This window comes from Gadus chalcogrammus, chromosome 7 (genome assembly GCF_026213295.1).
Source record: "Gadus chalcogrammus isolate NIFS_2021 chromosome 7, NIFS_Gcha_1.0, whole genome shotgun sequence".
Classification (NCBI taxonomy): domain Eukaryota; kingdom Metazoa; phylum Chordata; class Actinopteri; order Gadiformes; family Gadidae; genus Gadus; species Gadus chalcogrammus.
Window position 1 is genome coordinate 14,618,445 of NC_079418.1, and position 18,368 is coordinate 14,636,812.

The following is an 18,368-nucleotide window of genomic DNA, read 5'->3' on the forward strand; positions in this document are numbered from 1 at the left end:
ATATTTTGTGCATCCACTAGAGAGCATTGTAATACTTGGTGTATACTAAGTGGCTTGTGCTACCAGCTTGGTATGTTTAGTGGCATGGTGGCATAGAGACTTGTAGGCCAATAAGATTAATTAAAAACTGCTTGAATATGACTTTTCTAAGCATTCCCTTTGAAGTGGTAACATCTCGCTGGGATGAGGACAGTCTTTATCCGCATTGAACATCTTCACAGAACATAGTACATCTGCAAGAAAAGACAAATGCATATTTAGATACAAACAGCCTGGTGGTTAGTAGCATTTGTATTCATCAGTATAGAGTCTAAGAAAAAATGTTAAATTTCAACCTTTTCAGCTCTCCAAATATCTTGTTGTATTGTTATAGATAACATTGAATACTTCATACTTGCATACTTGTAAATGAGTATTTGATTGTGTTCTGTAAAAGGCTAAAGTAGAGATACCTGATTTAGACTTAACTGCTTTGCAATGTAATCTTTTAATTTTGTATTACTTGTCGTCAATTCCATGGTATATTGATTATTCAAACTGTTTTTCACATGGTCAATGCAGGGTAAAGTATGTATTCATTTTATTCATTTATCTATTGACGTGGTATTGTGATTACTGGTTTGTACTTTATTCAACCCTTGCCTTCTTTTAACAGTCAGTCTTTAGAATCACCTGCCTTAGCACTATGATTAAATTCCCTTAAAATTGCTTGTTAATTTTTGTAAGTACTTATTGGGAGTTTATTGCAGATACAGATCGATATTTTACCAAAAAGAATATGGGGAGAGATCGGATATAACAACCTCCTTGTTTCTAGTTTTTCAAAACGTAAATTGTTATTATTCAATACATACAAATGAAGCAATAATAGTGATATTATTTATGATGCACTGCTAAACTCTTACCAACCAATCAGCCCTTGCCTTCTAGAATTGAACCCCTCTATAGTCAATCATTGACCCTTCTACATATGATCAAACCCTTACTGTTCTCTGCTTTTGCTGTAACGCAGGTCATTTTAAAGGCTCTCTGAAGAAACGAATATCCTATTAACGTCTGCTGTTTGACATTAACCTGCCTCCCGTCTCCCACATTGAAATACACACTCACCATCCCCGTTCACGCACACATTTAACATTTAACAACCTGAGTTTTGCTGTCTTGCGGTTAGAGTTGGCCTGCGGACTGATGCTTTTCATGTGTACTGTGTTGCTTTCCCCGCTAATTCTTCTGTTAGGTAGTAGTCTGATGCTTCTGTCTCGCTAACTCTACGGTGAGGTAGTGAAGTAGAGGCTCAAAGTGTGACCTTGTAGTAGACAACACATTTGTGTTTTATGTGTTGAACTAACTAAGACTGAGTGCTAAGACTGAGTGCTTGAATCGTAGTCTCGTGATCCAACCATGAAATCTTGAATATAGCGTTAAGTAGTAAGTCGTTTTGTGTGGTTTACACACATTTTAAAATAACACATAGCAGCATATGTATAGCATCATTCAATCATCGGTGCCCTTTTTGAGAATGGTTGATTGACTAGACTAGACTAACTAGACTAGAAATTATACATAATAGTATACTATTAAACATGCGAAATCTGTCCTCATACCACCAAGACTATTAGTTATTCCTGAGGGTTAGGTAGGCTCCTAGGTGTCTGTCTGCCTGTCTGTCTGCCCGTCTGTCCGCCTGTGTTAGTCCTATGATAAACTGGTGTGTGGCATCTTACGCATGCATTGAGCTGCCCCTGGCTTCACCTCCACCTCCGACCCTGACCAGCACTACACACAATAAAGGGACAAGAGTCGCTGGTAGAGCAGCTGACCTGAAGCAGATCAAAGAACAAATACAGCCTCATCAATGCTTGTTTCCGGCTTGTTGAGTTTGGATTTAAAGTGCTGTGAACAGTGATCATGTAGTTCCCAATAAGTTTATATGAAGCTTGTTCTCAGGTATAGTTAATTGTACAGCACAATTTACTTGAAGAGTTATACATACATTATACATTACTTTTGGTCCTTTTGTGAAATATTTGACTTGATGTTCTGAAATTCTTACTTCTTACAACAATCCGTTTCAGTGCACCAAAGTATTAATATTAGTCTAGGTCCCTCACAGAAACACAATATTTAGCTATAGAAAGACATTGGTAAGATCTTTAACTAGAAGGCATGTTTATTTAGTGGCAGTACATCATTTCTTGAATTATGAACTTTCGGTATGATGCCCTTGTATCTTATCTTTCTATCTTGTTTAACATCACATGAGTAATCCATGCATCACTAATCCATAACGTCTAAGAGATGGTACCTTTCATATTATGGTGGTATAGAGGTAGGTTTCTTTACCGTAATAGGACTCCAGTCAGATCGCTTACTGAAGGAGCTCCTGATCTTCAGAAAGATATGGTCGTCATGCTGCTTTCCTTTGTAGAAGTACGGCACCATTCCACGGCTGCAAAATTTGGATTTGGTTAAAACATCCTCCCGGTTGTGCTAATGTGCTTTCCGATGTTTGCCAGGAACATTGTGAATGGCATGATTGCCCGCCAGATGGTGGACATGATGGTGGAGTCCTCCAGCAACGTGGAGATCATCCTCAAGTTCTTCGACATGTTCCTCAAGCTGAAGGACATCGTGGCATCGGACGCCTTCCGCGACTACGTCACCGACCCGCGCGGGCCCTCATCTCCAAGAAGGACTTCCAGAAGTCCATGGACAGCCAGAAGCAGTACGCGCCTCACGAGATCCAGTTCCTGCTGTCCTGCTCGGAGGCCGACGAGAACGACATGATCAACTACTACGACGAGTTCGCCAACCGCTTCCAGGAGCCCGCAAGGACATCGGCTTCAAATCGCCGTGCTGCTCACCAACCTGTCGGAGCACGTGCCGCACGAGCGAGCGGACTCAAGACTTCCTGGGGCAGGCCGAGAGCGTCCTCAACTACTTCCGGCCCTTCCTCGGCCGCATCGAGATCATGGGCGCCAGCCGCAAGATCGAGCGCATCTACTTCGAGATCAGCGAGGTGAACCGCAAGCAGTGGGAGATGCCGCAGGTCCGGGAGTCCAAGCGGCAGTTCATCTTCGACGTGGTGAACGAGGGCGGTGAGTCGGAGAAGATGGAGATGTTTGTGAACTTCTGCGAGGACAACCATCTTTGAGATGAACATCGCCTCGCAGATCTCGGAGCAGGAGGTAGGAGGAGAAGGGGGAGGACGACGACGACGAGGTCCCCGAGGGGGCCGGGGACGGGGCGGCCGGCGGCAGGGGAAGGGGGGCGGCGGAGGGGGCGACGAGGAGCTCACCGGAGAGGAGGAGCCGCCCGAGTCGAGCTCGGCCTTCGGCGACTTCATCAACAGCGTGCTGGGCTTCCTGGCCATCTTCACCTTCCGCACCTGCGGCGGCAGTACCGCCGCGTGCGGAGGATGACGGTGAAAGGAGATCGTGGTGGCCCTGACCGTGTTCTTCTGGACCGTCCTGGTCAGCATCTGCACTTCATCTACAGCGTGTGCAAGGGCTTCTTCATGCTCATCTGGCACGCGCTGTTCGGCGGGCGGCCTGGTGGAGGGCGCCAAGAACATCACCGTGACGGAGATCCTGGCCAGCATGCCGGACCCCACCCAGACGACGTGCACGCCGACCTGCCCGGGGAGCCGGGGGCGGGGAGGTGCAGGACGCGGGCGGGCTGACGGACACGGGGGACGCGGAGCACCGGGGACGAGGAGGAGGACGACTCGGGGGACATGGAGGGGGGCAGGGTGGCGGGCAGCGGACGCCCCCGGGTGGGGCTGGGCGACATGGGGTGGAGGCGGCCGTTGGATCCGCCCACACCGGAGGGGACCCCCATCACCAGGAGGAAGAAGGTGAGGGGGGGGGGGGGGACACCACTGGGACAGAAGAGGATTTTTTGTCAATTCTTGGTGACTGTTTAGAATACTCGAGATAGGTTAGTCGAATGTTAAAAAATATAACTATTTATCCCAAAAAAATTATAATAATAACTGAAAGGTTGGACGTAGTTGAGATGACGCACAAATAACCCCAGCTTGGCTTTAACCCTGCGTTGTAAAGAATCATTCAAATACTGGGGCTTTCCCTATCCATTTCTATGAATCCATCCACTCATGTTCCCCATGTCCTCTGGTGCCTGCAGGCCCCAGCGGAGGCTGACGCCGGGCCGGTTCTCCCCGAGCCCCCAGCACCCGTCCCGGAGCCCGAGAAAGCAGAGTACGACTTCCATCCACAATATTCATCCTCAGAACTTAGACGATGTTGTCAACAAACCGCCCAGCTGAACCCAATCCAAGATTCTCTTAGTTAATCAAGGTGTGATCTTATGATTTTTGTTCACTGTTAGTGTTGAAAATGGAGAGAAGGCAGAACCCAAAGAGGAGGAGAAACGCCCGCGACCGGAAGAAGGGCGTTGCCAAGAAGGAGAAGCCCAGGAGAGAGGGCGGCTTCCAGATCTGGACGGAGCTGGACAACCAGAGGAACAAGTTCATGGTGATGCGTCTGGGCTCTCGGTGCCATGCACACCTAGTTCCACCGCACACGTGTCACAGTCATCTGAACTACTTTGTGCGTTCTGATTCTGTTGTAGAATTACCTCTCCAGGAACTTCTACAACCTGCGCTTCCTGCGTTGTTCCTGCCTTCGCGCTGAACTTCATTCTGCTGTTTCTACAAAGTAAGGGAAACACGTTTTAATGGTTTAACTCTGGCCTAGTGTTGAACAGTGTTCACGCTGGTTCTCAAATAATGGCTTCATGCTTCATGCATGATTCATCATTACTTCATATTCAATACTTTAATATCTTAATACTTGAAGCCCCAAACTGTTAATTACATCTTATTTGAAATGAAGTGAACTTGAAAATGAAAATGTTGTTGTGGTGGACGTCAACGGTTGGTCAAAGATGGACTTTCTAGAGACTTTTCCCATGATGCATTGCTTTTCACCAGATCCTTACCATGCCCTAAAACACACCAAACTCTCACATTTTCTCCCTGATTTCCGTATCCGCCTTTTACTTCTGAATAAGTAATTAAGGGTTCTAAAGGTGTGCATTAAGCATCTTAAAATGTTTTGGAAATTCATCGCAATCTCCAAAAAATTTCAGTTGATCCATTTCAGTCCCCCTCCCGGGTCCGTACCCAGACTGTAACCGTGTTGAACCCGTCCCAGGTGTCCGCGCCCTTCTCGCGCCGAGGAGGAGATGGAAGCTTCCGGAATGTTCGAGGGCAGCGCCATGTTGGAGGGTTCCGGGCTGTTTGAAGGTTCCGGGGAGGAGGCGGAGGGGTCCGGGATGGCGAGGGAGCGGAGGAGGAGAGGAGGAGGAGCCGGGGCGGTGTACTTCTTCCTGGAGGAGAGCACCGGGTACATGCAGCCACCATGTCCTTCCTCTCTGTGCTGCACACCGTCATCTCCTTCATTTGCATCATCGGCTACAACTGCCTCAAGGTACGGAGAGGAATGTACTCATCATGTCAAATAAAACGGACATTAGCCTGAACAATGATCATACTTACTGATATATGTACCTGTTAGAACACAAGGGTACTGCTGATAAAAATATAATGCTATAATAAACCTGATATTAAGCTGATAAAGACAAGTACAACCAGGTGCTTTAAAGCGCACTATGTGTGTATCCACCAGCAGCTCTAGTGGCCTGCGATGTTACTACTAGTAACGCTCTGTTGTCCTCAGACCACAGTCACCGTCGACGGAGAGTCCCCCAGCACAGCTCTTCCTCGTCCGTCAGACTACCATCCCGCTGATTTCCTGTGACCGCTGGCCTTTGTGTGTTACATCCTGGTGGGCGTGTCTCCTCCTCAGATCCCCCTGGTGATCTTCAAGAGGGAGAAGGAGCTGGCCAGGAGGCTGGAGTTTGACGGAATTGTACATCACAGAGCAGCCGAGGACGACGACATCAAGGGCCAGTGGGACCGCCTGGTCCTCAACACGCCGTGAGTACTGAACAGGAGGGTCCTCAATGAGTACTCTGTACCCACTGAGTACCGTGAAGTAGAACAAGGTGAAACTATTATGAAAATACTGTGGAATATAGCATAAATACCCATACTGAAGAATCCCATAAGTATAACAAGTGTTCATACTTGTTATTAATATTACGATGTACGTAGAGTATTCTGAGAAATCGCAATTATGAATACTCCATGGGTACTAAGTAAATACTAGTAATTACTAGAAATTTGAAGTACTATGGAACACTAAGACCCTTGTAATGTTTACTTTGAAATACATATTATGCTAATATAATGAATTAATGAGTGAGTGAGTGAGTTAGTAAGTGAGTGAGTGACTGTTAAACAACAGAATGCCATCAACCTCTGAGTTGCCATAATCAGAAAAAAAGCTAAAAACAAAACAGAAAAGCGCATTGCTTCTATAATTGTACTTGACTTTCCCTTCTTCTGCAGCTCTTTCCAAACAACTACTGGGACAAAGTTTGTCAAGAAAAGGTTAGCTGGTTGGGCCGTCCCACTCCTTCATGGTTCATGGTGTTGGTTGAGGCGTGCAGTCTGACCTGTGGTTCCCCCCGCCACCCCGCGCAGGTCCTGGATAAGTACGGGGGACATCTACGGCCGGTTAGCGCATCGCCGAGCTGCTGGGGGTGGACCTGGCCTCGCTGGACGTCAGCAAGGAGCACGGAGAGAAGACTGAGGAGCCCGACAACCCATGTTCACCTGGTGACTACGCGCACACACACACACACACACACACACACACACACACACACACACACACACACACACACACACACACACACACACACACACACACCCAACACACACACACACACACACACATGGACAACTCCATGTTCACCTGGTGACTATGCACATACACACACACACACACACTAACTCCACGAATGGTGAAACACTCTGCTTCAACTCATGCTCCTATTCCCATAAACATGATGATGTATTTTGTTTTCTTCTCAGGGCTACCCAGTCCGACCTCAAGTACCAGATCTGGAAGTTTGGGGTTATTTTTACCGATGGTGTAAGCACAGAAATTCCCTTACTATGAATCATAAAAAGTATAATATGAAGGCTATATACCTTTATCATTTAAACACTGGTTCAAGTCTAAACAAACAAGGTACAAAAGTCTCTTCTTGGTATGGGAATATCTGCTTTGTTTGTGACGTCCCCCCCTGTGGTGAGCAGACCTTCCTGTACCTGTGCTGGTACCATCAATCATGTCCCTGCTGGGGACACTACAACAAACGTCTTCTTCGCCTGCCACCTGCTGGACATCGCCATGGGCGTCAAGACACTGCTCACCATCCTCGTCCTCCGTCACCCACAACGGCAAACAGGTGGGGGTGGGGGCTCGACCCGCGGTGCAGTCATCATCCAGCACAGACACCTGGTCTTCATCCAATCGCATCCCAGAAACGTCCCAGCATGTTTTCTCACTCTCCATACGATGCGTTGAGGTCAAAACGCCACGGCTGTCACAACCTAGCTTAAACAGCTGCACAGAGTGCAGAGAGGCCATAGATCACAGCTCAAGCTTAGTAGATTAACCTTGTCTTTACGGGGTGCCTGGTGGCTCACCGGATGGAACACGTAGCGTTAAGGCTTGGTCTGATCACAGGGACCCAGGTTATATTCCAGCCCGCTTTGCTGCATGTCCTGCCCTCTCTCATATAAAACCATACCATACCATTATAAAGCAGAAAAGAAAAAAATATATGTTTTTTATAACTAGTGTGGGAGCGTTATATAACAAGTGTGTGTGATGGGGTGGCTAATCATGTTGTCGTGTGTGTGTGTGTGTGTGTGTGTGTGTGTGTGTGTGTGTGTGTGTGTGTGTTGGTGTGTTGTGTGTGTGTGTGTGTGTGTTGTGTGTGTGTGTGGTGTTTGACAGCATCATGATGACGGTGGGTACTCCTGCCGTGGTGGTCTACCTCTACACCGTGGTGGCCTTCAACTTCTTCAGGAAGTTCTACAACAAAGGGGAGGAAGGGGAGGAGCCCAACATGAAGTGTGACGACATGGATGACCGTGAGTCTGAGAACGCAGCAGCCCGGGACGTCACGTGATTAGACGTCACATGATGCGGTGCTGTCGTCCTATAGCTCGTTAGCACGGAGCAAGAGGACGCAGCTCGGTCTGTACGTGCGCCGAGGCACCCGCCGAGCGTTGAAAGGGGACCAGACTGGGGTGGTGGGGCGATGGTATTGTCCGAATGTTGGTGTATTCTACAATACCTTGAGTAGTAACCAAATGTTACATTTCAGCTTATTTCTAAACCTGTTTCGTATAGACTCTAAGTGTATATTTTCGGTTGTATTCATTCTTGAAGTGGAAATCATGGTTGGACCAGAGGGTTGAATAGATGGGTTATTCCAGGATGTAATACGGCCGAGGTACATACTTGTTGAATAATCTATAGTGTAGGCGGTTGAGGAGCAGTTTTCAGGACGTGTTCCTTGTCTGTCCGATCCCTCTTCTCACCGAACCAAAGGGTTGGGGGCGAGTATCATAATAAGGAAATCGTTTAATAACAAGAGAACAGAAGCAGTCTCTCCCTTGATAAGTATATGGCCCTGGCTATGTCCCAGACCGCTTGTTGAGACATAACAAATGGGCGGAATGTTGGAAATAACACGTCTCTCTGTCTCTCTTTCTCTGTCTCTGTCTCCCTCTCTCTCTCCTTCGGTTCTGTTCTCATCTCTCGTCTCTCTCTCTCTCCCCTCTCTCTCTCTCTCTGCCTCTCATCTCTCCATCCTCAGCTTCTCTCCTCTCTCTCCACAGAACTCATCCTCATCTCTCTCTCTCTCTCATCTCTCTCCCCCCCCTCTCTCCTCTCATCCCCTCCCCCCCCAGTGCTACCTGTGCCACATGTACGTGGGCGTGCGAGACCGGGCGGTGGTATCGGGGATGAGATCGAGGACCCGCGGGGGACGACTACGAGATTTACCGGGTGGTCTTCGACATCACCTTCTCTTCTTCGTCATCGTCTCCTGCCGCCATCATCCAAGGTCTGGGGCCGTGACCCTCCCTGAGCGGGTTCCACTCCCTCCACGGGAGGGCAATAGGCCTCATGTGATCACCCACGCTCCCCTCGACCGCTGGTCCCCCCTACCCTTCAACCCACGGTCCCTGTCCGGCTCCGCTTTAATGACCATGAAGTCACCACAAGCCCATAGACCGTAAAAAAAGATATAAAAAAGAATTAGAAGTGAATCACTTGGGTCACTTCACACCAGCAGGCCACAGCGCTAATGGGCTGCTGCCGGGCGCTGTGATCACCACACACTCACCATACATAAAGAAACTAGTCAAAGTTTTTATGCTTTTCTTGAATCTCTGTGTCAGGTCTGATACATCGACGCGTTTGAGAACTCAGGATCAACAAGAGCAGTTAAAGAAGACATGGAGGTACGTTTTAGGGTGGTCCGTTCTATCGATTGGAGGGCCAATCGTGGGCGACGTTCCCACTGCCTACTGCATATCGTACGCCTGCATACTGTGAGTAAAGAAACCTTGTGTCCTTTCAGACCAAGTGCTTCATCTGCGGCATCGGCAGCGACTACTTCGACACGACGCCGCACGGCTTCGAGACGCACACCTTTGACGAGCACAACCTGGCCAACTACATGTCTGTGTATTTTTTTCTGTTACTATGGCAACTAGAAGAACCTGCGAGATACGTGTAGTGAAATAAACAGCCGTTTTTTTTTTCGTTTTTTTCCCCAGGTTCTTCCTCATGTACCTCATCAACAAAGACGAGACGGAGCACACCGGCCAGGTGGGTCCCCACTTTTTACAGTCGCTACTCCGATCGCATTATAGCTTCAGCTAGCATGGCTATGCCCGGGGCTGTTTGCGCTGTTGACCCGCTGTGTTCCTCCCCCCCCTGTCCACGCCTGGGCTGCCAGGAGTCGTATGTGTGGAAGATGTACCAGGAGCGAAGCTGGGACTTCTACCCTGCTAGGGACTGCTTCAGGAAGCAATATGAGGACCTGCTCTCCTAGTGACCCCCACAACCACCAGATCCCTTTACCAACCGCTGCCTCAGCAGGAAGACGCCGCTGCTGAGCGGGAACGATCGGATCCAGATTCATACGCAACTACTAGTAGTTATGCAGAAGGGTGTGTAGTTATACACAGCTACCCGTTGTTACATATATACCAGTACCTGTTATAGCGGTTGTGCAGATGACCGCGTGGTGATGTATTGGCTGGCAAAACACTGGTTATCAACAAAGCACCTCGACCGATCTCCACTGGCAGCCAACTGTGTCCTTGCTTCGCATCGTGATGCGCTTACAAAAGGCTCACAATCTTTGCTGTCCAGTGGGTAAATTAAATCTTTACGATCACTTGACCTGCGAGACCTCTCCTTACAAACACTGCTTGTTCTGGGTGTCATGATACTCAGCCTCCCCCCAGTTGGAAGCTGCGTCGTTCAAGTCTGTTTTATAAAGAATACTATGGCTGTGTTATAAAGTTTTTAATCTTTGTACAATCTTTAAAGGGGGAAATCTCCTAAATGAGTAGCAACATGATGTTACAGTGTAGCTCAGTTACAGTACCATGTTCGCTTCTTGTTCTCCAATGCAACAAACATTTCTATTGTCAATCCAAAACACATGCAGTAATCATGTTGTATTGTAATTTTCCTTCTACCAAGTGATCCAGCTGTAGGAGTCAAATGTTTGATTTTAATTTATTTTATTTTATTTAGTCTGTGTTCATTGCTATTTATTGTGAAGGCATAAAAATATCTTTGTCTTGATTAAAATGTGATTAAAGAATAAATCATGGATTTATCAATGGATCAAAGAGCCTTTATTCCTTTAATAGTGACGCACGGTATGCTAATGTTTATTTCAAAACATTTCTTTGGCTGAAGATTTTTCAAGAAAGGATTGATTCGTTCCAAACATGTGCGTGCGCGCATGCATGTGTTTGCACGTGTCTGTGTTTCTGTGTGCAAGTGATGAGTGACATCACAACATAAGAGTTATTTTCTTTGTATACCAGATAATGCTATATTGTAAACTGGATGAAGCCAGTTTCAAGGATAACCTCTTGTGTTCTGATGCGTTTAACCTGAGAGCCGTTTTGCTTAACCAAGACCACCAATAAATATGTTTTCTTTGGTGAATAGATGATCTTATAATTTGTTACGGAGATATACACATTAGTATTGCACTGTTTGGAAAAAAGTAATGGTGTGCCATTATTTCTATCAAATATGTAGGCCTACAGTAAATTGTGTGCTGAAATATGTTTTAAATGTAAACACAGTTGCAGCTGATTTACTGAACTATTTTCATACTTGTATTTATGGTTAATTTGTGTGTTTCTAAGTTTAGACTGAAATTTAAGAAGTTGTGGAATAAATGTGTGTTAATGCTTTAATTTATGAAAAACATTCTGTATCATTGGCCACTAGGTGGCAGTCAAATACAATTTTATTTCTAATAGAAATTCGGGTAGGCAATTTGGAGAAGCCAGCTAGAGCAAGCTCGATTTTCGTTTTAAAGTATTCTACCATAAAGATCCCACTTCTCCCTCAGGCCTTCCTCCACAGCCGCCCCTCAAAACGGTTGAGGCTCTCTAGCTTGAGTCCGCATCGAGTGCACGTGCAGAGCCTGTGCAGGTAGCCGGGTAGGTAGGTAGAGAGAGGCAAGCCACCCATTCATTTTATTCGGGCCGAATAAAATTAATGGAGGGGCATAGTATAGGCCTGAGACAGCAAGAGCTACCCCATAGCATTTCATTTATTGCTTGCCTTCGGGATGTAGATAGAATTGCATCAAATTTGCAAGAAATAATAGATGCATTTGTTTTCCAACCATTAAACCAAATCAATAATTACATTCCTGACTGCTATATGTGTTGAAGTAGGCTATATCGATATATATATATGAATATATATCTTTAGTGCAGGGGCTAAAGGTGTCCATATATTGACATGGAGCGCAGGTGAAAGGTCACGGGAGCTTAACCGATTATTATTATTTTTCTTATAAATGGCAGTAGCCATACTTTGTTTTAAAAGTAAAAAGAAAAAAGCCTCAAACCTGCAAGTAACCGTTAAGGATCAGTTTGTTTAGGTTGTGAAAGCAGCCATCTGTTGGTTGGGTCGTGTTTGATATTCACCGCTGGCAGATACAAGGTCAGCTGCTGCCACCTGAATGCTTCCCACCACCAGTTGATTCTGTTGACATCATTCATGAGTTGTATATTATGAATACTGCCTATATGGTTATGGCCTTTCCTCAACAGCATTGTCTTCTGCTGAGCAGTTCTATAATTAGAACAGCTACGTATTGGGGCAAGGGAGTGAAGGGTCGTCTACAAGTAGATGACCCTTCACTTCAGGGGAAGGTTCAGAGGAGCAGCCATTTCTGGGATAATTTCACTGCATAGTTGAATTATGTGTGCAGAGTTGAATTATTTGTACATAACAGATGCAGACTTTCTTTCATGAGGATTTTAAATAGTTTACGGGAGTCTGGTTTTGGTGCAGAGGGCCAATTACTTAAAGCCATGTTTCCATGTTCTAGTCATCAATCTTTTAGAGGCTGCAAAATAGTCACAGCATCTGATTTCAAACTGAAGATAACGGAAGATAAACATATTAACATGATATGTGTGAAACAGACACACACACACACACACACACACACACACACACACACAACACACACACACACACACACACACACACACACACACACACACACACACATGTATATGTACTGAAAAACCCAGGGACACATACATATGTGGATGGGACAATTTGAAGGTTGTGTTTAATTTATGCGGTTCCTTTAATGTGTGTGGGACAATTTTAACCTTTATTAAAAGAGTTAACCCATGCATGGTCTCCAAGTTGCCATTCCCTATAGATACAGCGTGTAGGAGGACTAACCAGAGATCTGACAGAGAGATCAGCAACCAGGGTCAGGGGCCTGCAGAGGTTAATGTGTAATTTCTGTGGGGCCTCGGGTGACAGTGGATTGGAGGAAGGGATATCTCCATATATCACCACAGCCTGAGCTTCGGTCCATTGAGCTGCTCTGCTCTCATTCATTGGGACGCACATTGACCTGCGGACCCTCTCAGCCTCAGCCACAGGTAACAAGAACCTAGAAAGGCACCCGAAGGTTCATTTATATAGTATAGCAGCGAAGCTGTTCCTCCTTCACGTTTGTATGTCATGAAATCGTTCATGTTTTTCCTCTGCATTATGGTATGTATTCTGTGTGTTATCGGGTTGAATTGAATGAGGTTAATGAGGTAAGAATTAATATTGATCTGTTTGCGTGATGAATTATGATGTCCTTCTTGGTGTTGTTAGTACTAAGAGGTGTTTTTATTGTTTGATTGTCCTTGTCTTTTTGTGAGGCTGAGATCCTTGCAGTTGCCCCGTCTTCATAGCAGGTTGAGGACAGAACAGTTCAAAGGAAGGGCAACGGCAAGTTGCCCTTCATTCATTTGTGTAAACTAATAAAGTAAACCATCGTGTGCAGGTGCTGCAGTACCCCCCCCCCCCCCCCCCGGTGGTGCAAGTGTTGGTGGTGGTGGTGGTGTTGGTGGTGGTGTTGGTGGTGGTATTGGTGGTGGTGGTGGTGGTGATGGTGGTGGTGGTGGTGGTGGTGGTGTGGAGGTGGTGGTGGTGGTGGTGTTGGTGGTGGTGGTGGTGGAGGTGGTGGTGGTGGTGGTGGTGGAGGTGGTGGTGGTGGTGGTGGTGGTGGTGGTGGTGGTGGTGGTGGTGGTGGTGGTGGTGGAGGTGGTGGTGGTGGTGGTGGTGGTGGTGGAGGTGGTGGTGGTGGTGATGCTGCTGCTGCTGGCTGTGTTGTGTCCCCCAGGATCAGTAACTGGAATCTGTCCCTGCAGTGTTTCTCAGATCGCAGGGTCAGGCTGGTAACTGCACCCTGGGGGGCGCCCTCTCTCCGAATGCAATTCAAAAGAGCTTTATTGGCATGGGAAATATGTAACATTGACATTACCAAAGCAGAGGACATAACGAGGAACACAAAGGAGACAAAAACACACACGATTAGAGGTACTAGAAAAGTGTAAAACAAAGTAGCAGGGATGTAGGTAAGATCTCTCTCTCTCTCTCTCTCTCTCTCTCTCTCTCTCTCTCTCTCTCTCTCTCTCTCTCTCTCTCTCGCTCTCCGCACGCTGGTGTATCCATTAACCCAGCGTTTTGGAGGGGGGTTGTTGGATGATGTGTTCCCCAGAACCCTGCGTTGGTTCTGGGATGCAGGAGGGGCAGCAGAGGGGAAGGCCTGGAAACGGCGCTGTGGTCGTCCATGGGAGAACCACACCAACCTCATTATGCACACAGTGCTGGAGTTCAAATGGTCAATTTGAGTTGGTTTAGTTAAGAGAAGCTTGGGTGAGTTTAGCCTAAAGAACTTTGGGATAGGGTTAGGCTTAGATGTTTAGGTAATAAGTTTGAATAGGTTCAGATTTAGTATGATTTTGGGTATAAATACAGTTTGAAACGGGTAGGTTTACCAGTCCTGCTAACCAGACTGCAGTGTACTAACTGTTTTACCAAACGAAAATCTGAGATAACTCAGACATAAATTAACATAATTGGTGAACAACCCTGTTAAATTGATCATTTATCATTACCAATCTAAATCAATTCTAATCCCAATTGAAATAGCCTACCTCTGTAGGGTACAGCTCATAATGATGGCAAACAGAATCAAGATACAAACTATACTATGTGACTAAACATTTTGTGATATCCTTTTACTTTATACTGTTTTGTTATACATGTTAATATATAGTAGTTTTCTCGTTGTATAATCTCCACTGAGAGTTTTTTGATCTACAAACATTATTTTCTGTATTGACCTAATGTGGCCAATAGGGGGCCTGTGGAAGAAATTGTAATGCAGTGGGTGTGGTTGTACAGCAAACTCTATTAAAGATTAAAGATATTTTGCAATGTCTATTTACATGAATCACTGGTAAGGAATGACTTTTGTGTCTGTTGGTTTCATAGCAACAAGTACATTGAGTAACGAATTAATTAGTGTTGACGTTTTTTTCTTTGAGGAGAACAACAAGAAATATGGTTACGTAACAGTTTCGAAATCCAGACTAGAAGACAACGGGGGAATATCCGAAAAATATAGTTGCTTAACTATTATATTCGATTTTTCCAGTGTAGACGAAATGGAAAAATCAAAAACACCGTATTAAGACTGCAAAACATTCCAAGAAAAGAGAAATTTCGAAAAGATCCATGCAGAGTGCGTTCAGTTGTTATATGGCAGACTCTAACCGACCTTGGCAAACAGACAGAATGAGTTTTTATTAACAGAAATGCTTAACTGAGAGACAACAGCGTTTATCTCACCTACTGATGACACCAGCTCGGTGTGGAAAGGGGGAGGCACACACACACACACACCACACACACACACACACACACAACACACACCACACACACACACACACACACACACACACACACACACACACACACACACACACACACACACACACACACACACACACGTTTCGGGTTCTGTCCCTTCTGTCTGCGCTATGCGCCCACCCCTCCTGTCACCTATAACCACCACTATACGGGTCACACATTCCCCAGAGGTCACTTCTATTATAGGACCATCGCAGAACTGCCGCACCCATGCACACACATACCACACCGTAATATTAATGGGAAACCGTTCAATTATTATTATTATCGCGACTCCGGTTAGCGGTCCCTGGCTGCTTGAAGGTTGCTGCTTCGATCCCCTGCTCCTCCATGCTAAGTTTCGAGGTGTCCCTGAGAGAAAAAATAATAGCCTAACTGCTGCAGACAAGCTTGCTTCTGCCTTGCATGGTTGACAATGCGGTGGCTGTATGGACGTGTGCATGCCATTAAGGCGCAGTTGTAAAGCGCTTGGAGTGCCCACAGGTTAGAAAGGCGCTGAATGCAGTCCATTGACCATGTGTCAGGTCCATGCGCCGTTCTGTCTCACTGAAGCGGTTGTTGTGGACTATAGACCACTAGGATGTAATAATATGGAACAAAGGTTTGTGTGAGTAGCTTTTGCTAATAACAGGGTTCGTTTTTACTTGTTTACTGTTGAAGGGGAAAGCGTGCGTGGTAATGTCGCATTGGCGCCTCTGTGTTTCTGGGATTTTCTTGCCCCATTTGACACACCAGAACAATATTATAAAAAATAAATAAAAATACTGAAAAGTAGACTCAGAAAGCAGCCAGGTATAAAACACATTTATGTAAACAGTAACCTTTATTGAAAACAAATTTTATGAGTATGTTTGCAAAAATACCTTTATACTATTCATATCTTACTGATCGATGAGAAATACACTAAAGACATATTTACAGCAACACCAAACATTAAACGCTATTATTTACTACACATTTCATTAAGACGATTGACACAATGCTTATGCTTTTATTTTGAAACAGATAAATAACGCCTTTTTCGACAACAGTAACTAAAAACATCACGGAAATAAAATAAAAAAATTGAATATATTACACGAGAAAGTAAAGAACAAAAAAAGGAAAAACAATCCTGTATGTACAGTCCATCAATAAATATCCTCCTCAACAAATTCATAAGCGTTCCACCATAGCAGCAGCCAATCTCTGTCCAGAAACCTTTTTCACCCAAGCACGGGCCGTTGCCAGGGCAACCTTGAGTGGAGTGGAGTGTGTGTGTGTGTTGGGGGGGGGGGGGGGGGGGGGGATACTGCTCCAAATAGGAGCAGTATCCATCTTAACACCCTCTATCTAAAATGAACAAAGGACACAGCACACCTTCAGCGGAGGAAAGCGTGTTTGTGTGTATGCTGCATTACTGCGTGCATTACTGTGTGCATGTGTGTGTGTGTGTATGCCACTGTGCTAGCTCAGTACATCCCGTCCTCGTATATGTCCGTGCGCATGCAGAACAGTATGCCGCCGCCCAGCATGAAGATGGTGGCGCCCCAGCCCAGGCCGTAGCCCCAGTTGAACTCGTGGTACGTCTGCAGGACGTTCCCGTCGATGAACTTGATGGGGTAGAGGACCAGGGCGCAGGCCTGGAGGACCGCTGCAGACCAACACACAAGCCCACAACACTGACGTTAGTCTGGGAGAGAAGGGAACCGCTCCACGCCACCGGGCAGAAAGAAGCCCGGTTCGACTCGCTAGTGTCAGGACCACTGTGTGGGGAGACACGCCTCGGGTTCGACTCCCGTTTGGGCTCCCTATGCCAACCCACTTCCTGTCTGACTTCACCCTCTCACGTCTGTAAAAGGCACCACGGAAACACGTTCACATGGACACAGAAATAGAGATGTTAACGGGATGTACATCATCTCTGGTCTGTCTCCACTGTCGGGTTCATAAAGTCACAGAAGCCCTTTTCAAAATAAGAGTAGAGTACATGGCAAATGCATAAAAAGTGTGTGACCTGGATGCTCTGCGATCAACTGTGTCATTATGGGATGTTATCTGTGCAGCTGTTGCATTGTTACCAACATTGGAAAACATTTGTCCTGTAAGCCAACGGGTTGGACGGAAAGGCGGGATGACATGGAACTGAAATAATGACTCAGAGAACGGTAGCTCTGGGAGGGCCCTGCAACTCGGCCACTACTCGCCCTGTGTGTGTTTATGTGTAACTCGGCTACTGCTCGCCCTGTGTGTGTTTATGTGTAACTCGGCCACTGCTCGCCCTGTGTGTGTTTATGTGTAACTCGGCCACTGCTCGCCCTGTGTGTGTTTATGTGTAACTCGGCCACTGCTCGCCCTGTGTGTGTGTATGTGTCACTCAGTTTCCGTTCCACTGTTCTCCCTGTGATTGTGTTTGTGTAACTCTGCCACTGTTCTCCCTGTGAGAGTATGAGTAACTCAGTGTCCATTCCACTGTTCTAACTGTGTGTGTATGAGTAACTCAGTGTCCATTCCACTGTTCTCCCATCAGACCTTGTGTCTTACCAGACTGATCCATCTTCAAAGAGTAACATCAGATCATTCCAAAAATATGCTGCCCACATCTCACTGCCGCCCCAATGCAGCACTATAACATACACCAGCGACAGTATTCTACCTCTTCTTCTTCTTCTTCCTACAGTGGAACGTGTGCAGGTTAATATGGGCCCTGTTCAATTTGGCTCACTTGTTCACTCCTTCCATATTCCATACACAGAGAACACTATAACGTACAAACTCTAGGGAACAAGTATCAGGGAAATCGCTTTATTGGAAGAATCTGATGATAAAGAAGACTGCAATCCATCTTTGGATATATTACGGAAATAAGTGTGTTGAGTTCACAGTGTAGCAGCCTACTTTGCTATTAAGAAGTGGTATTAAGTAGTCCAC

General features: G+C 46.1%; 1 protein-coding gene and 1 pseudogene across 1 annotated transcript in view; one reads left to right on the forward strand and one right to left on the reverse strand.

The window, feature by feature from the left end:
- The window catches only part of LOC130385989 (ryanodine receptor 1-like), a 67,848-nt pseudogene extending 57,100 nt beyond the window's left edge, over window positions 1-10,748 (forward strand).
- A 5,508-nt stretch (window positions 10,749-16,256) lies between these two features.
- Window positions 16,257-18,368, reverse strand: part of LOC130385864 (transmembrane protein 47-like) — a 6,882-nt gene continuing 4,770 nt past the window's right edge. Inside the window, exon 3 of the mRNA XM_056594607.1 lies at window positions 16,257-17,091. Coding sequence (XP_056450582.1) covers window positions 16,910-17,091 — 182 coding nt within the window. The 3' untranslated portion in view covers window positions 16,257-16,909. The remainder of the gene's footprint in view (window positions 17,092-18,368) is intronic.